Here is an 18,294-nt window from a genome sequence, read left to right on the forward strand (position 1 = left end):
ATGGTTAGTTTCTCAGCAACCGATAACCAAAACACAGATTAACAATTTAATTGAACAAATATCAGCTGAGTGTCAGTTTTGGGCAACGGAATTTGAAGACTAAGAAAGACATGGTGCTAGGCTTAAAGCAATTTTACAACTCAGCATTAGATTCTAATTTGCTCTCAGCTTGCAGAGACTACTTAACATTGACATTTTTAACTGAGAAACTAGAAAAAGGTCAGGCTGTTCCACACATTAACTGTTCCAATAGGATATAAAATTTTTATTTTATAATTTGTCTATTTTCCATAATTAATAATCACAGCTGTTTATATCAAGCAAGTCACTTACCTTTTCAAATCATTCACCTTTTTCAATTATCGTTCACTATACAGGCCTAAGACGCTTTGGAAATGATTAAATGAGTAGTTCAAATATTAACAAGCTTATGTGGAAAATGGAACTTACAACTGGATGATTGCTTAGCCTTTATCAACCTACAAATGAAAGGACAGTCTGCCATTCCCAAGTTTTTACATCAGCGACATAAACTGCTTGATCCAAAATACTGATACTTTAACTACATATTGAAGTCTTGTTGGCATTTTAGGTAAGTGAATATTCCTAAAAATGTATGCAATGTTTACCTCACTGCTCTCAAAATAACTGGTAACTGAACTGAGACTTTGTTCAGTTCTTCTAACATCCTATAACTGATGTTCATAAGAGAGTCACAAAAGAAACCTATCCCCTAAAAAGAATAGCCCAATAGAGATAAATTAAATGAGCCTAAAATATTCCTTAACTGCAGCCATAAGTAGACCCCACCCAGAATATCATATTCAAAAGTTTGGCGTCAATTGCACAAGGTCTCTGCTGTCAGGTTCAGATCCTATACCTGCCGGTGACTGAGGACACACGGAAATCTAAGGCTACATGCTCTTTCAAAAGTTTCTATATCTACCCTCCACTTCTTAGCTTTTATTAGACAATATAGCTTAGATTTAAAACAATTTTTCCATAAATCTTCATGGTCCTGATACTGTAATAACATCTTGTTCTTTCTCATATATCTTAATGATTTCTAATGAGTATCCTCATTTCATAACACTGATATTTAGGAACAGAAGGAGCACATATCCTTATGTTTATAGGAAACTTACTACCACATAATGGTAGGAAACAAACAGGATTTCACCTGTGATAAAGTCAGCATGGTATATCAGAATGGTAAATAAGAACACTAGAGGTTTAGGCCTAACTATACCATTAACTAGCTCTAAATCTAGTTCTGGTTCAGTCTAACACAGATTCTTCAAAAGATCCTAACAAATAAAATCATCTACCCTCATTTCCATGTTGCAACAAAATTACTGTTTTGTACCGTCTGCATACCCCAGAGAGTTGATGTACTACAGTAATTTTAACCCTTCTCTACTGTTAATTAGAACTATGTACAATGCTGCAGTGAACACAACTTTAAACATAATTTTTCCTTCTTTTAGATTATTTCCTTAGGATAGTAAGCTACATAAAGCAGTATTTACATTCACAGTTTTTGAAACAAATTTCCAAACAGCCTTGGACAAAGTCTGTCACTATACACCCTGCTACCCATGTGAATGTAACAGCTCCATAGTATACCAGCAAAGATATTAATAGGTACTTCTTCATTTTAGTTTTTGTATCCATGTTTTTGATAAATTATAATTTAAATACCGTTCCACACAATTTATTTATTCTCTCTTATATTTGATTTGTTATTTACTTATTGATGCCTTGGTACTGTTTTTGTAAGCTTTTGTTTATTCATGAAAGATACAGAGAGAGAGAGACAGAGAGAGAGAGGCAGAAACACAGGTAGAGGGAGAAGCAGGCTCCCTATAAGGAACCCGATGTGGGACTCGATCCTGGACCCTGGGATCACACCCTGAGCCTAAGGAGGACATCCAACCGCTGAGCCACCCAGGTGTCCCATTTCTTGGCACTGTTTATGAAGTTTTTGTTTGTTTGATCAACCTTTTTATAAAACCTAGACTTCACTTATCACTTCTCTTCCCTTAATATTTTTTGCTTACCTGTTTTTAAGATGTGCCTCCAGATCACAGCGTTGCATTACATCTTGGCACACTGAAGAAAACGGACATAACACTAATAACTTGTCCAGAAGCTTATGAACTAGAATACTAGACTTCTTACACAACTTAAAGTGGAGTCTTTTCCGGTCCAATGGACAAAAATCCTTCTCCTGTAAGAAGTTTCTGAGGCACTTGCAGCAGAACGTGTGTCCACAGGGAGTGTCTAGTGGCTGCAACAGAGGCTGAAGGCAAATATGGCAGACCAGGTCATCATCTACCTCATTCTGGTAATTGTACAAGTGGTTCTCTCTTGTCCAGTGTTGCTGGCCACATTCGAAACACAGAGGATTGAAGGAGGAGGAGGAGGTCTGCTCCACAGACACCATCTCATCACTTGTTGTTCCCATTTTTAATCAACCAAAGCAGTTTCTAGTATCTTCATATGTTACGCTTACACTTCAGGTGTAGTTTCCTTTAATGGACAGTGATGTATTTGACTAAAACCAATGTTTTTCTAGATAAACAAAACAAACCAAAAGTGCAATTAATATCAATCAAGAGAGGCTAAAAGTTATTAATACGGTATTACTAGTTAACTTCTCCTTTAGTAAAAAATAAAATAAAATTTAGATCAGGTGATAAATTAGTCATAAAAACTGTATAAATTAATTAATTAATTTGCTAGCTGGCTAAGCTACTTGGCTACTTTGCCAAGTTCTCTATAAAAAAAGAACTTTTGATTAAAAGCAAAGATGTCACATATGGTGTTACATAAGAAAGAATCAATCTGTTTTACTGCCTGAAATCCTCCAATACTTCACTGCTCAATGGTGGTTTTCAAAGCCAATTAATCTACATAATATGCTAATAATGCAAATTGAGGTATATTATGCAATACATTTGCATCTGTCATCCCACTCAGGGTTCTCTGCTTCTGATTTAATGCATTACAGTGCTATACCAGAGACTCTGTCTTTGAAATGCTGTCTCAAGGATAATTCAATGTCTATTTAAAAAATGACCTCTCCCCTGCACAATGTTTGGAAAAAATGGATTTTAAAATATGTATGATTTAGATATTCTCTATATAGTATAGATTATAGGAAGATAAAACTATATAGCATATATAAATAACACCTGTGCAAATTCCATAAAGTGCAATATTATTTTATACCATTAAAGGAAAAAGCCCACTGTAATTTAATTAAATTGACGTGTTATAAATCACAATTCCACCTCATATTATTCCACACTTTGATCTGTTCTTGCTTACTTGAAGCAGCAATTGTGTGCAATTTGTGTGTGTGTTTGTCTGTCAGCTCTCCAACCATAAGACCCTCAAAACAGCCTCTCCAGTTTAGCACAAGGCTAGTAAGGAATGCTCCCCTGGGCCCCCCAGGGGTAGCAGGGGGTTAAAAATCAACTCCAAAGGCAGCAGCTGTCTATATTCACTCTCCTGTAAATATTAACAGTCTCTAGTATGTGCTAAACATTGAACAAGGAGACAGGAGAGGTAGTAAATGGACAGTAAAGAAAACCCATTAAAATTCAATGTACTCTAAGAAAGCAATACGCAGGATGCTATTATGTGAATACAGAGAAAGATGAGAACTGGCATCTAACTTGAATTTGGCTTTATAGTGGCAAAGGCTTTCAAAAGGGGAAAAACATTGACTGCTGAGTTGTGACATGACATGTCAGCCAGAGGGGACCAGACAAGGGCCCCTCTGCCCAGTCTCAGCGGCTTCACATGGCACACTCAGGGAGTATGCAGCAGGTCAAAATATCCAAGGCACAATGTCCTCAGGGTGAGGCAATCATCAAACTTGGGTCTCCCTGCCACAAGAATGGAGAGGGTAGGACACCATGTTAATGCTACCAATATTTGTTTCTTTTTTAAAAAATATTTTATTTAAATTCAATTTGCCAACATATAACACCCAGTGTTCATCCCATCAAGTGCCCTCCTTAGTGCAAGTCATCCAGTTACCCCATCCCTCCACTCTCCTCCCCTTCTGCAACCCTTTGTTTGTTTCCCAGATTAGCAGTCTCTCATGGTTTGTCTTCCTCTATATTTTCCCCCACTCAGTTTCCTTCCTTTCCCTTATCCAATGAGAATATTCTCCTCTCATCACACAGATGTATTTATTCTTTTATTTATTTGGGAGTATTTGTTAGAAAAACAATATTAACATTTTAACAAAGTTAACAAGAACTGCCATAAATTATGAGCAGGATGGGGCAGGATTCAGATGGGATGGCTGACCTTTGGATAAACGGTTTTTAAAAACTACTTAATAAAATAACAACAGCAGTGGCCCGCAGTCTAAACTCCTATCAGTACCAAAATTAAGAGAGCAAATGCTTCTTGTATTTTGTAAGTCATGATGCTTGTTCTTTACCCCTGGGCATCATAACTTTTTAAACGTCAGTGCACAGTATGAGATTAAGGAGAGAAACATCATTTATCCCAGAGAGACAGACTAAGGTATTTTAATACAGAATGTCAATAGACTCTTATTCCCTACTCAATTAGCAAGAAAACTCACATATCCTTTGCTCTTCTTTCTGTTTATTCTAATTTTTCTTTTCTTCAAGAAAATATGCTGCAATTCTAGCCTCCCACATAATGACTAAGAAAGCATTTCTCTTAAGACTATTATGTTTTTAGCTATTTTTTAAATCTCTAAATAACTTTTAGCTATTTTCATTTTATCACAAAGTCTTTTCATGAGGAAAAATAACATGTTCCCATTTAAAATACCAAATAACAACTGCATTATCTTCCACCCCCAAAATACCTCTCTTACCATGAAACAAACATTAAGTGAAGAATTATCATGTGCAGATCACTAGCATGTGCATTTAAATACTGATTAAAGTATAGCATAAGTAGTTAAAAGCACATACCCTGCAGCCAGTCTGTGAGGGTTCAAATACTTGCTGCATCACTTACTAGCTTTGTGACCTTACTAAATGTCTCTGTGTCTGTTTCCTTCTCATATGTAAAATGGGGTAATAATAGTGTCTGTTTCAAAGGGTTGATATAAAGAATAAATGAATGTGTGTATAAAATAGTGCTTGGCACATAATAGGTGCTATTATAAGTATTAGCTATTATTATTATTATTAAAGATAAAGAAACAAAAGTTCAGACAGATGTTATGATTTGCACAAAGTCAAACAACTTATAATTACTTGGTAAGAGATAAGGAAGATAAATCTAGTTCTTTCTTGCTTCAAAATAACCCAGTAGTAAATTAAGTAATCATAAGAAAGAGGAGAGGTATTTCATGAAAGCCTTAGTTGTATGAATTTTGTAAGGACAAAGGCAACCCGATCCTGTCTCTCCAACCCCTAATCCTGTCCTCTCTATTCCCAACCCAGGCAAATTATTTCATTCCTTCTTGGTGTGCAAGTCTACTGCAACACCTTACTATTTCTCATATTAAACTGTGAGCTTCTTAAGAGCTGGACCTCCCACAGAGAAGCTCAGTAAGTGCTGAATGACTGCATGGGTGACGATTTACTTGGGCACTCTTACTACTACATACAGGTGGTCAGAAGTACATTTATGCTTGTAGGATATGTCCATGTTTATATATAATTTTGATTTCAGATATTTTTATGACCACAATCTGAAATATTAAAATACAAGTTAAATAATATTCTTAAATATTTTTCATAATATAAAGATAAAATGTAGTATATAATGTGTATCTTCACAAGCTACATTATCTGTTTAGCTAATATTCCAGGAATAGTAAAGAGATGGAAGCTATTAAATTGGCTAAGAACATTGTAACATATTTTATTGTTTTTTATTTATTTTTAGATTTTATTTATTCACTTGAGAGGGAGATAAAGCAAGTAAGCAAGCAAGCACAAATTGGGCGGGGGGGGGGGGGGGGGGTTGGGGGAGGAGAGAGGCAGAGGGAGAGACGCAGACTCCCTGCTGAGTAGGAAGCCTGTCACAGGGCTGGATCCCAAGGACCCAGAAATCATGACCTGATGCTTAACCATCTGAGCCACCCAGGTGCCCCTTACAACACATTTTATGTAATATCTTGAAAAACAGCCCATTCAATGGAAAAGGAGTAAGAAGACACTGTTTTCTACCTACCTGTAGTTATGAGTAACAGGCTTGCTCTTCCTGGTTTATGAGACAAGAATATCCTGGTGTTCATAGAGACTCTCAGGAAGAGCTATGTTTTTTCATAGTTAATTTGCAAACTCCAAAACTACATATTATTTAGATCATTTCTCTTGAGGTTTTTTTTTTTAAGATTTATTTATTTTATAGAGAGAGACAGAGGGCACATGCAAGCAAACAGAGGGAGGAGCAGAGAGACAAGGTGAGAGACTCTGAATCTCAAGCAGACTTCCCTGCTGAATGTAGAGCCTGACTAGGGGTTCAATCTCACCACCCTAAGACCATAACCTGAGCCCAAACCAAGTTGACTGCTTAACCAACTGTGCCACCCAAGCACCCCTCTTCAGGCTGCTTTTAATTCAGACTGAAAGAGTCCTCATGGTTCCTAACACTGAAGATCCAGCCCAGGAAAAAAAGACCATGAGCTAAGGATTCCCACAAAAGTATGGTTAGATGGGAAACCCCTAAGATTCCTTTGATTCATCAATACCAGGTCTCAGGCTACTTTCTCCTCACATGTCCTCCTAGCAAATTCCTACTCAAACTCTACTTGCTCTGTAGAACTCATCAGCCTCCCTCCTGCTCTTGGATGCATCTCTCTTCCTTATGCTCTTGCTGCTCTTTACACATACCTTCCTCTCAGCAATTACTACATGTGCCTTCTTGCTTATCTGTCTTCTCAGCTCTTTGAGGTTAAAGATAGCATCTTCTTTATTTTTTAGTATTCCTTGTTCTTGGCAGATATTATGCACTAAAAAAATTTTGTTCTCAGGCTCATATTTGAGCCTGAAATGTTTTAAGTGTCCTGAAATGTATAACATCACTATATAAACATATAGGAGAAAACCTTACAATTTATGGCACTGTAAAGCAGTTGATATATTGGAACCTGCTCTATGATTACGAAAAGTAAGACATAACTTCCTCTAGTCTTCAAAAGTCTGAGAATTGAAAAAGTTATTTTTTTACTTGTTGATATCAATACAAGAAAACTCTCTTATTGCATATGTCACACATCAGCTTTGGATAGTGCCTTCGTATACAGAAGTAGATGTCAAACTTTTACACTTAAGGATCCTTTTATCCACTGTGGACAAGTCCGGCAGTTTCTTAAAAAATTAACAAGCAACTACCATAAAATTCAGCTACTGCACTCCTGGATATATATTCCAGAGAAGTGAAAACTTATGTCACACTAAATGTGTACAGCTTTATTTGCAATGATCCCAAACTAGAAACAACCCAGATGATTTTCAACAAGTGAATGGATAAACAAACCATGGTATATCTGTACTAGAGTAGAACTTAGCAATAAAGAATGAATGATTGGGTGCCTGGGTGGCTCAAGTCATGATCCCTGGGTCCTGGGATTGCACCCCACATCAGGCTCCCTGCTCAGTGGGGAGCCTGCTCCTCCCTCCTGCCTGTGCTCTCTTTTTCTCTCTCAAATAAAAAAGAAAGTCTTAAAAAAAAAAAATGAATGATCATTATTGCACACAACAACCTGGATGAATCTCCAGAGAATTATGCTCAGTAAAAAAAAGCCAATCCTAAAAGGCTACATACTACACTATTCCATTTAGATAACATTCTTGAAATGACAATGTAATTGATTAAAATGTTTACATATTCATTTGTTAGTAAAACAATAAACCCATCACATGCTAAGGGTTTTATGAAAAATTACATTTCTATTTCCAAAATAAAAAATACAGTGAGATGAGGCCATTGTTTTACATCTTTGCAAAACTGGAGTTTCAAATCTTTCTGTTTTCAATCTTGTGAGATCACATGTATTCTCTGGAAACTCCACTGGGCACTCATGAGAGAGTGGCAATGAGAAGGCAGATAATGTCTTAGGATTACTGGGGAAACAGTTTTGACTGTGTGGTCCCAATAGAAGAGAATAAAGGAAGCTGGGTCACACTTTAGAACAACTGATAGAGAGCACTGAAGGGTTCTCATATCCCTTTTTCACAAGAAGTACCAGTCAATAACCAGCACTACTTTTAAAAAAGACAAAAACTGAAAAAAGGTAAAATGTTGAGATGAGCTATACTGGAGGAGTCTGTCTTTCCTGGAATAAAGTTCTTTCCTCAGAGTCTTTTCCTACTGGAAGAATCATGTCCGGGTATTTATGAGCTGTATAGAAATACTTAGCATGCTAGATGACAGTCTTATATAAATTCTATTCTTTTTTAAAGGCTTTTTTTAATTAATTTTTATTTATTTATGATAGTCACACACACACACAGAGAGAGAGAGAGAGAGAGAGAGAGAGAGGCAGAGACACAGGCAGAGGAGAAGCAGGCTCCATGCACCCGGAGCCCGACGTGGGACCCGATCCCGGGTCTCCAGGATCACGCCCTGGGCCAAACGCAGGCGCTAAACCGCTGCGCCACCCAGGGATCCCCTATAAATTCTATTCTTAATCAAAACTTATTTCCTATTGCATGTCACTAAGAAAACTACCGAAGAGCAGTTTCCAACAATTCCACATACATAATTCTCTCATTTTTCTACATAAAACTGTAATTCAGCACACTTAGCTATTTGTCTATTCCTTCTTATGGTGTTTGAAAAACCATTTTAAAATTCTTAAGCTGCTACTTGTAGTAACATGTACCATATTTCATAATCTAGAAAATTAGTAAGCTAAGCAAAAAATGCTAGAAGCTATGAAACTTAGGCTCTAAGCTCTAGCCAGCTGGGTAACTAGGTCACTATACAATTAATCCTTTCATTCATCAAATGCTTATCCAATGTCTACTATATGCTAGTATATCATATATATTCTCTTTGGCTTCCTGTGTATAAACTATCAGTTTGCCTAAATACTATTTGATCTCTCTCTCTTACATACAGAGTTAAGTGTAGCTCTAAAATTCTTATGATTCTGTCTTTTTATAGATAATACTCAGTGTGATATATCATATTTACCTGTTGGTCTCAACATTTGTTATTGTTTTTTATTAACTTCGAGATATTAAATATTCTATAAAATGGAAGTTAAATTTTGGTGAGCAGAGAAATAACCAATCTGAAATGTCCTCCTAATTTTGAACCACTAAACTACGATTAAAAACTTTTTTAAATGCAAAAGGATAAAGGCCAAAAACCAAACTGCATTACCTTCCCATGTCTTATAGATTCAGATAGTGATACAAAGTTGTATTTTTAGAAGTCATACTAAATTATATTACCTTAGAGTAATTTAAAAATAGAATTGATAAAAAACTATTTCAAAAAAGAAACATACCATATGGAATGCTAAACATGTCTAGACAGCTAAGTATCCAGACAAGCCTCTGCCAATAATTAAAGACCTCTGTGCAAGAACTTTATTCCAGGAAAGACAGGCTCCAGCAGCACGTGGGCTCTTCCCAACAGCACTCCTCATCAGCCAGCTGAGTTGGGGCAATTTTTAATGTCTCAAAGAGTGTCGCAAATTCTAAGTGTTACATACACCTAAAGGATGCAGGGTGGGTGGTGAGAGGGAAATACAGTTTTCACTGGTTCGGTTTTATTGCAGATGTTTACCTGCTGGATAGTATTTAAATGCTTTTATTACATTCAAAGGCAAGGGTTCTGATTTTAATAAATTAAATCATCTGTTTTCTCCTAAAGGATGAAAACTTCCAAACATTTAACTTCTTGCACAGTGCAAACAGAAAACATTTGTTCTCAAGTGATTGATAAATTCTTAATTTTAAGGCCTTTTCAGAAATCTCTAGTTTCAATGATTGTGAGTCACAACTCCTCCACTAACTCTCAATTAGCCAAGGGAGTGAAAAGCATCGAAAGAGCCCCTGGAGTTAGTGGTTGTAGAGTTTGAGACCTGGGTTCAAAATTTGGCCCTGCTACTTACTAACAATGGTGACACCGTGATGTGCACGGCACCTAAACACCTATAAGTCTCAACTTTCTTGCGTGTAACAATGGTTTCTTTCTTACAAAGGATTACTGTGAAGCTAAAATCATTACACAGCTGGAAGGAAAAAGAGAGTACAACAGGGAAGTCAGTACTGGCAGAAAGGCAGCTTTTTAAGTGGGGTGAACGGGAAAACACTCACTGCGAAAGGGCACTTCAGTGAAAACCAAAAGTAAGTAACTAGGAAGCCACACAGGTATCTGGCATAAAAATGTTTGTTACAAACAAGGACAATAAGTATAAAGGCCCAGGGGAGAGAAGGTACCTGGTGCGTTCACTAAACAGAGAAGAGGCCAGTGTGGAAGAAATGAAAAAGCAGAGAAAAAAGAACAGGTCACTGTGGCTAACTAAATCTTGCAGGGCTTTAGAACTTTGGCTTTTACTCTGAAGGTACTTCACAGGATCACTGTGGCTGCTGAGCTGAGAACACGGTGAAGGGGCCAAAGGCAGAAGCAATTAGGAGCCTACTATAATAGGCTAAGCAAGAGAAGACAGTTGAAAAGAACCAGGTGGATATGGCTGAGATCACAAGAGGAGATTCAATTCTGGATGTATTTTGAAGACAAACCAATATGATCCGCTGCTGAGGAAAATGTGTGCATGGGCTGATGGGAGCAGGGGGTAGGTGGAAGTCATGGATGACACATGGTTTCTGGTTTAAACTGGAAAAATAGAATTAACATAACTGAGATGTAAAAATCTATCAGAGAGTAGGTTTAATGGCTCTGCTCAAGTTTGGACATCTTATGGTCAAAATGGTTTATCAGATTTCCAAGTGAGACTCTGCAGACAGCTACATATCCCATCCCAGTTTAAGGGACAGGACTGAACTAGTGGTATACATTTAAGAAGCATCAGTGTGTCGAAAGGAAAAAATCACCAAAGGAAGTGGATAAGTGTAAGCAGAAGAGTGGTCAGGGGACCAAGCCTTGGGACAGTCCAACATTACAAAGTCTGTGTGAGATAAGGAGGAAGCAAGCTGAGGTGGAATAGACACTGTGGTAGGAAGAAAATTAGGAGTACGGTGTGCAGAAACCAAATAAAGTGCTTCAAGAAGGAGGGACAAACTGACTGTCAAATCCTGCAGGCAAGTAAAATAAGATTAGGACTGAGAAATAAGCCTTGGATTCAGCAACATGGAATTCACCAGTGACCTTGATACAGAGTTTTGGTGAAATGAGAGCAAAGCTTCCTGGAAAGAGTTCAAGAGAGAACTGGAAAAGAGGCATTAGAGCACAGACAATTCTTCTGAGAAATTATGCTATATGGAAAAGGTCTTGAATTCTGGGAGAAGTGAGACTATCAGAGGTGATAGCACCCCACCCCTTTAACAAAACACTTTTTACCTCCGTGTGTATGTATAAGTTTATTATTGTATTTATATGCATCCTTAATTCTTTTCTTCTTCCAACAAATATCCCCCTTCCCCATATGAAGGTGAGTCCCCTCCCCGACCTGGGCTCAGTGTCCCATACCTTTTGGCAACCTCTGTCATGTTCCTCATATTTCTTCAACCTCTCTTTCCGCTCCACATGAAGTTCATGTCTTGACAGCTTTAAAAATGAAAACAAAAGATTTGTCTGCAATTATTACCCTTTCCCCCTTATTTCTGAAATATAAGATCATAGGTGTAGTCTCCAATTCCTTACCCAAAGGGCTTCCATGTTCATCAGCCCCAGGTTGGTTCTGTCATGGCCAGAAGTATCTAACTGCTAAATCTCATGGCCACTTCTCAGTTCCAGCTGGTTTTACTTCCCTGCCCTTAACTAATTTCTCTCCTTAAAACTCCTTGCTCCCTGGACTTAAATTATACCCACTCTGGTTCTCATCCTACTCACCATCAAAATGCCCTCCAAAATGATGAACAAAATTCTAACTCCTATAAGCAATGGGTATACATGCTAACTTCTCCCAGGTTCTAATCCTGGTTAATTTTATTCTTTTTAACATTTATAAACCTGACCACTGAAAACACAAGTGTAATACTAAATTTTTCCTTTAATTTGCATCTGACTCTAACTTTATATGATTACTATCCTTATGTCTTTTATGAGTGCCTCTATATCCTTGGCTCATTTTTTTTTCCTTTGAATTACAGCATTTTTCTTGACATGAGCTTAATATATTAAGTATGAAAGATCTTTATCAGATTGTATTTTTCCCCAGGCATCCTGTGTACCTGTGTGTCCACCAACATAAAGAAGTTGTCCATTTTCATGAATACATTCATTTGTCCCTTCAAAAATTCTTCCACTACTCTGCTCTTCTATAACAGGATGATAAAGATGTGCGCCTCCATTTTCTTTATTTGTATAGTTTTTAATACAATAATTATCACATTGTTCTGGTCAGTATGTAATATGAGAAAACATCTACCTTTTTCTCCCAATAGTTATTAGATAATTGTCCCAGTTCCCATATATCTGACTCATACTTACATTCAAAAACCATGTCATTATTTCCCTCTAAATGATCCTATTACAGCACTTCCTAATGGCACTTCTAGACTCCCAGCACCCTGTAACTAGAACCAGAGAATCCTGTTTCTTTCTCACTCTCTGCCTTATATTCAACACCCAGTCACCAAGTTCCCACTGACTCCCCCTCCAGAACATGTTGCTTGTGTGTCCTCTAACCTCCATCTCACCACTGCTCCCAAATTAGGCTGCAGTTATTTGTAGCACCTATTCTTTTAGCCATCACTCAAAAGGGTTTCCCATTATGCTCTTCCTTTCCTAGCTACCCTGTACAACACCAGCATCTTCAGAACAGTGGTGTTATTTTCTTCACATTTTTCTGCAGTCCCCAATTGCTTTTACGAAAGGAAAGCCAAATTCTTCAGCCTGGCACTTAAACCTTCCAGATCTGGCTCCTTTAGTTTCATTTCCTGACACAATTCTACACATTCCACCCTTTGGCTATGCCAACCTACTTACAACTTCCTGACCTCAGCATGCTATTCCCTTTGCTTGGAATGTCATCTCCAACCTTGATCTGCAGATCCCCTGTCCATATAAAGGCCAGCTCAAGTGAACTCTCTGCTACAAAGCTGTTTCTCATCTGCCCCCCAAAAATCACTCGTTCTGTCCCTTGAGCCACCATTTTATTATTATTTCATTATGCCCTTCACTGCTGTAGTTGAGAAATCACTCGCTTGGATGTCTTCCCTACTGGGCATCCCTTAAAAGCCAGGTAGCATGTCTTACATTCAGAGGCCCAGCATCTTGTAGCATGCCTGAGACAGCACGTGGTTAATAACAATCTCTAGACTGAGAGAGAAAATGAATGAACAAATGAGTCCTCTGCTTTCACCTGCCTCACCAAATCTGGATTCTAGCTCTCTGGATTCTTTTTATTCCTGCTGCCTCTGTTCTAAATCAGGTTCCTGTTACTCCTTGATTACCTGTCTCTCGTTTCACCTCACCATCACAAAAGATGATGCCATGATAAACAACTATGATTCTACCATTTCCCTCCAGAAAAAAAAAAAAAATCTGTTTATAGAAGAAAAACCTGATATCTTTACAGGTTATGTCTGATTCTTATTCCTACCCCAAGCCTCCAGACCCTGTGTTCTAGCCAGATGCTGCTTCAAACCACTCACTGAAGACAGACCTCATTCCACTAGGTTTCCAGGGACTGGTTTATCACTCTCCTCTGACAGTATCTTCCTGGGTCTCTCCTCCCTTTTTCTCCCTTACTTCCCCCTCTTTTCACCTACTCTGTCTCTCTGTACCCTCAACATCACACTCCCATCACTCTTCCCAGCAATTTCCTACATCTCTTCCCTGTTACATACTTCCTTATCTTCTTAAATAGAAAATACTAACCATAAATTTTTATCCAAGGATTATTATTCTATATTCATGATTCTTCCACATAAAAGTATTACAATTGAGTCAACTTATTAGTTTTTCTGCCATCTCCCTTAATGCTTGTCATCTGTTTCTCTCTTTCTCTCTCTCTCTCTCTCTCTCTCTCTCTCACACACACACACACACACACACACACACACACACACTCATAGTTTGTTGTTGCTAATCTGCTCTAGCCTGGGCATTTACATACCCAAATTTATTAGGAACTTGGAACCAGGAGCCAGGCTTAGTGAGGCTTGGAAGAACTCAAGTGAAGCAAACTGGACACAAATAGTTATGGTGCTCATTAGTCTTTTTCACGTCTGGTATTTCACCATTCAAGGTGGCTTTCTAAATTCTAAATGAGCGTACTTGATGGGAGTAAAAGGTGCTCAGATTGGTCAGGGATTCTAGCCAATCTCAAGAGTGACCCAGCACAGTTACCAGAGCTGCATTATAATTCTGCCAATGTAAAAACTCAACTGGATTTATTTACTCAAGAATGGTTGGTTCCAGTGAACTAAATCACTCTATCCAAACATGTAAGTGGGTCATTCAGAAACCAAAATGCCATTTTAAGGTATCATATAAAATATAACTGCCAAACCGATCAGGTGTAAGGGAGCAGATTTTCATTTGTTTAGGGAGTCTCTCACTCCGAATTTTATATACATGTACATATATCTTCTCTGGACTACATATACACACACACACACATATACATACATATATATACATACATATATATATACACATACATACATATATATATATACGTATGTATAGCCTTTGATGGTGTTTGCCACGATGCCATCACAATGCATCTCCACAACTTATCTTTATAACATTTTACACTTTACAAATTTACAGGTTTTACCTATAAATTTTACCTAAGAGGGGTGCCTGGGTGGCACAGTTGGTTAAGTGTTGGGTTCTCGGTTTCGGCTCAGGTTGTGATCTTAGGGTTCTGAGTTCAAGCTCTCTGTGGGGCTCCATGCTCAGCAGGGAGTCTGCTTGAGACTCTCCCTCTCTCTCCCTCTGCCCTTCCCCGTACTTGCACGCCTTCTCTCTCAAATAAATAAATTATTTAAAAATGTTTTTTACCTATGAGATTTGCCATTTTCAGATACAATTTATGGAGAGGAATTATGGGGAAAAGAAAAAAAATCAAATCATAAATCATACTATAGAATAGGGTTATTTACTTCTGGAACATTTTTTGTAGAACACCTATTCTTAAATATGGGATGTAGATACTTGCTCAATTTCTCAAAGACTGACAGTTCTTGAACTTGTTCTTAAATATTGTGATTTTTTTGTCCTGTAGGATAAAATCTATAATGAATGGTTCCTATATCCAAGTCCTAAGTAACACACCCACAGACACTTAATGGTCTTGTAGAAAAAAAACCTCTAGAAAATTTAGAATTATGTATGTACACACACACACACTCCTATCTGACATAGTCATTTTCTACTTCAATGTTTTATATTGTTGCTTCTTTCTTCAAATTTATTTGACAGTGGAGTTAGAATTTTTTACTTTAAAATATCTGTTGTTTAGTAGTCCAATACGAGAACTTACTCTGTTTCTATTTTTTTTTAAAGATTTTATTTATTTATTCATAGAGACATAGAGAGAGAGAGGCAGAGACACAGGCAGAGGGAGAAGCAGGCTCCACGCAGAGAGCCCGACGTGGGATCGATCCAGGGTCTCCAGGATCACGCTCTGGGCTGCAGGCGGCACTAAACCGCTGCGCCACCGGGGCTGCCCACTTATTCTGTTTCTAGAAGCTATCTAATTAAATCTGAAGAAATCTATGAACAATTCCATATACATATACATAAATCTTAACACTTTCAGAAAGGAAAACCATAAATCAGGATAGATGTCGACAAGCTAATACAAAACAGGCAGAACAACAACTTTTCCACAATTATGGAGGCTTATATCATTTCCCTTGATGTACTAAATATATTCAGAGTTCATCACAACACCTTAGGAATGCTTCTTCACTTTTAAGCATGCTTATAGTGTTCTGACCAATAGGAAAAGTAGTTTAGGGAATATGAAAAATATCCCTATTTCCTAGTTATTTTACTTAAGAAATAGAGAAACCTGAAATCATACTTTCCTTTTAATTTAAATGAATTCACATGAATAATTAGGCAATTATAAGGTAGTTACCAATATCTTATACTTATAATTCTTATTAAGTACATCTTAACATATGGTATAAACAGTTCACTACCATATGGTTATTACTCTTCTGGATGATGACTGTGTCCTTCTTTTTTTTTTTTTTTTTAAAGATTTTACTTATTCATGAGAGACACAGAGAGAGAGGTAGAGACACAGGTAGAGGGAGAAGCAGGCTCCATGCAGGAAGCCTGATGTGGGACTCGATCCCAGGACCGCAGGATCACGTCCTGAGCCGAAGGCAGATGCTCAACCACTGAGTCACCCAGGTGTCCCATGACCGTGTCCTTTTATCTATATTTTTGCAGTGGTTGGAGAAGTACAGTAATACACATGAAAAGTGTTGTGTTGTGATATATGTATTATATATATGTGGGAGTGAAATGCACGATATATAAAATATTATTTAATCATATAACAACTTGTAGTCAGGCTTAATAAAATTATATTAAGGATAGGTATACTATTTTTAAAGTAGATGAAATGTTATTAACTACTCAAATGTAAACAGCAAATATTAGCTTTAGTGTGCTTAATAATTGAAAAGGGCAGTTAGATGAGTCAGTCTTTATACCATATAATTTACAAATGCCCCAGACTTCTAATACCAAATTTCAAAGTTAAATGAGGAATGAAAAAGATATTACTGAGTCTATTAACTTCTGATAGAAAAGGAGTTAATATAAGTTAATTATTGATTTTAAAAATATTTTCTCTCAAACACTATCATTTTCTAACTACCATCTGCCTAGGCAATTGCCTTTCTTTTTTTGGCAGGGGTGGGGGGTGTTGAGACTAAATATGTTTATCATTTAAAGATATTCACTTAAAACATTTTAAGCTATCTATTATACTAATTTACATCAGTGAATTATAAATCATTGGCCAACTAGTCTAATAAAAAATAGCTACTTTAGACTTAATATATTTGTTCTTTAACTTAAAACATACAGAACATTAAAAGCAGTACTAACTGGGATGGGGATCCCAGGTGACAACTTTCTTCTTATGCTTACCTATATTTTCAAAGTTTTCTAAAATGGCCATGTACTACTTGTATGATAAAAATCAAGCTCATTTGTTTATTTAAGAAGTAACACATCCTCTTTAAATGAACAAAACAGTGTGTGAAACTGATAAACGAAGAAGGGAAAGAAAGAAAATAAAAGAGGACCTACATAGGCTTGGGGCATAGGATAGGTCCCTAGCTTCTTACCAAGTTCGTAGGTTTCCTACAATTCAATGGTGGGAACATTACAAGAGTGGAGTATAAAGATCTTAAGCATCTCTTTAGCATTACTATTTCTTTCCATATGCTAAATATAAATGCCTATATTAAAATTTCTTAAAAGTGGAAGATTTCAGTACATATCCCAATGAGGTGATAAAAGGGGACTGGTTAGACCAAGAGGATTCCAGAGGAAGGAGATCAAATAAAACAGCAACTTCTATTATAGGGAACTCCCTACCTACGAAAATGCACTCACTCAGAGACTACCACCCCAATGAAGCCAGGCATGTGAATCTGAACAGGACCTATCCTTCCATGCCCCCCAAGATAAATAATTGTGGAGGCCCAGACAGTCAAACACCTGTAGAAATTAGGAAAACTCACTAAACAGAGGGGGAGACTACAAGTAGGAGCCATACCACTCAATGGTCAATTACAGGAAGAACCGTCAATTACAGACTACAACAGAAGAATCCTTAACAGGAAAGACTCCTCAGTTACAGGCCACAACAGGAAAAGATGGATATTGCATCTCCTACAAGGAATCAGCTACTCCTGCTACTCAACCAATGAGAAACTGTCATCACCCTGAACTCTTACTTCTCTCCAACGGACTTTTGTTCAAAACAACCCCTCCCAACTTCCGCCTTCTTCTCCATAAAATAACATTCCTCTCCTTTGTGGGGCTTGCCTATTGTTTTGCCAAACCTTGTGTCCTAAATTAAAATTCTCTGTTCTTCCTGAATAAGCCCATTTTGGCTGTTAAAGTAACTGCTTTATTTTTAAGATTAACACACATAAGAGTACAAAAGAGTTCATTCAGTTGTATGTGATCTTTTTGCATGAAAGGGGCTTATTAGCC

General features: G+C 37.3%; 1 protein-coding gene across 4 annotated transcripts in view; it reads right to left on the reverse strand.

The window, feature by feature from the left end:
• Positions 1–18,294, reverse strand: part of LNX2 (ligand of numb-protein X 2) — a 78,786-nt gene that overhangs the window by 34,795 nt on the left and 25,697 nt on the right. For 2 of the 4 annotated variants that reach the window (XM_072719879.1, XM_072719880.1), the window contains exons 2-3: positions 11,620–11,697; positions 2,061–2,574 (exon numbers count right to left, since the gene is read on the reverse strand). In XM_072719879.1, coding sequence (XP_072575980.1) covers positions 2,061–2,467 — 407 coding nt within the window. In that variant the 5' untranslated portion in view covers positions 2,468–2,574; positions 11,620–11,697. Of the gene's footprint in view, positions 1–2,060; positions 2,575–9,472; positions 9,682–11,619; positions 11,698–18,294 lie in introns of all 4 variants that reach the window. The other 2 variants (XM_072719881.1, XM_072719882.1) reach the window with 2 other exon arrangements.

This window comes from Vulpes vulpes, chromosome 9 (genome assembly GCF_048418805.1).
Source record: "Vulpes vulpes isolate BD-2025 chromosome 9, VulVul3, whole genome shotgun sequence".
NCBI classification, from domain to species: Eukaryota; Metazoa; Chordata; class Mammalia; order Carnivora; family Canidae; genus Vulpes; species Vulpes vulpes.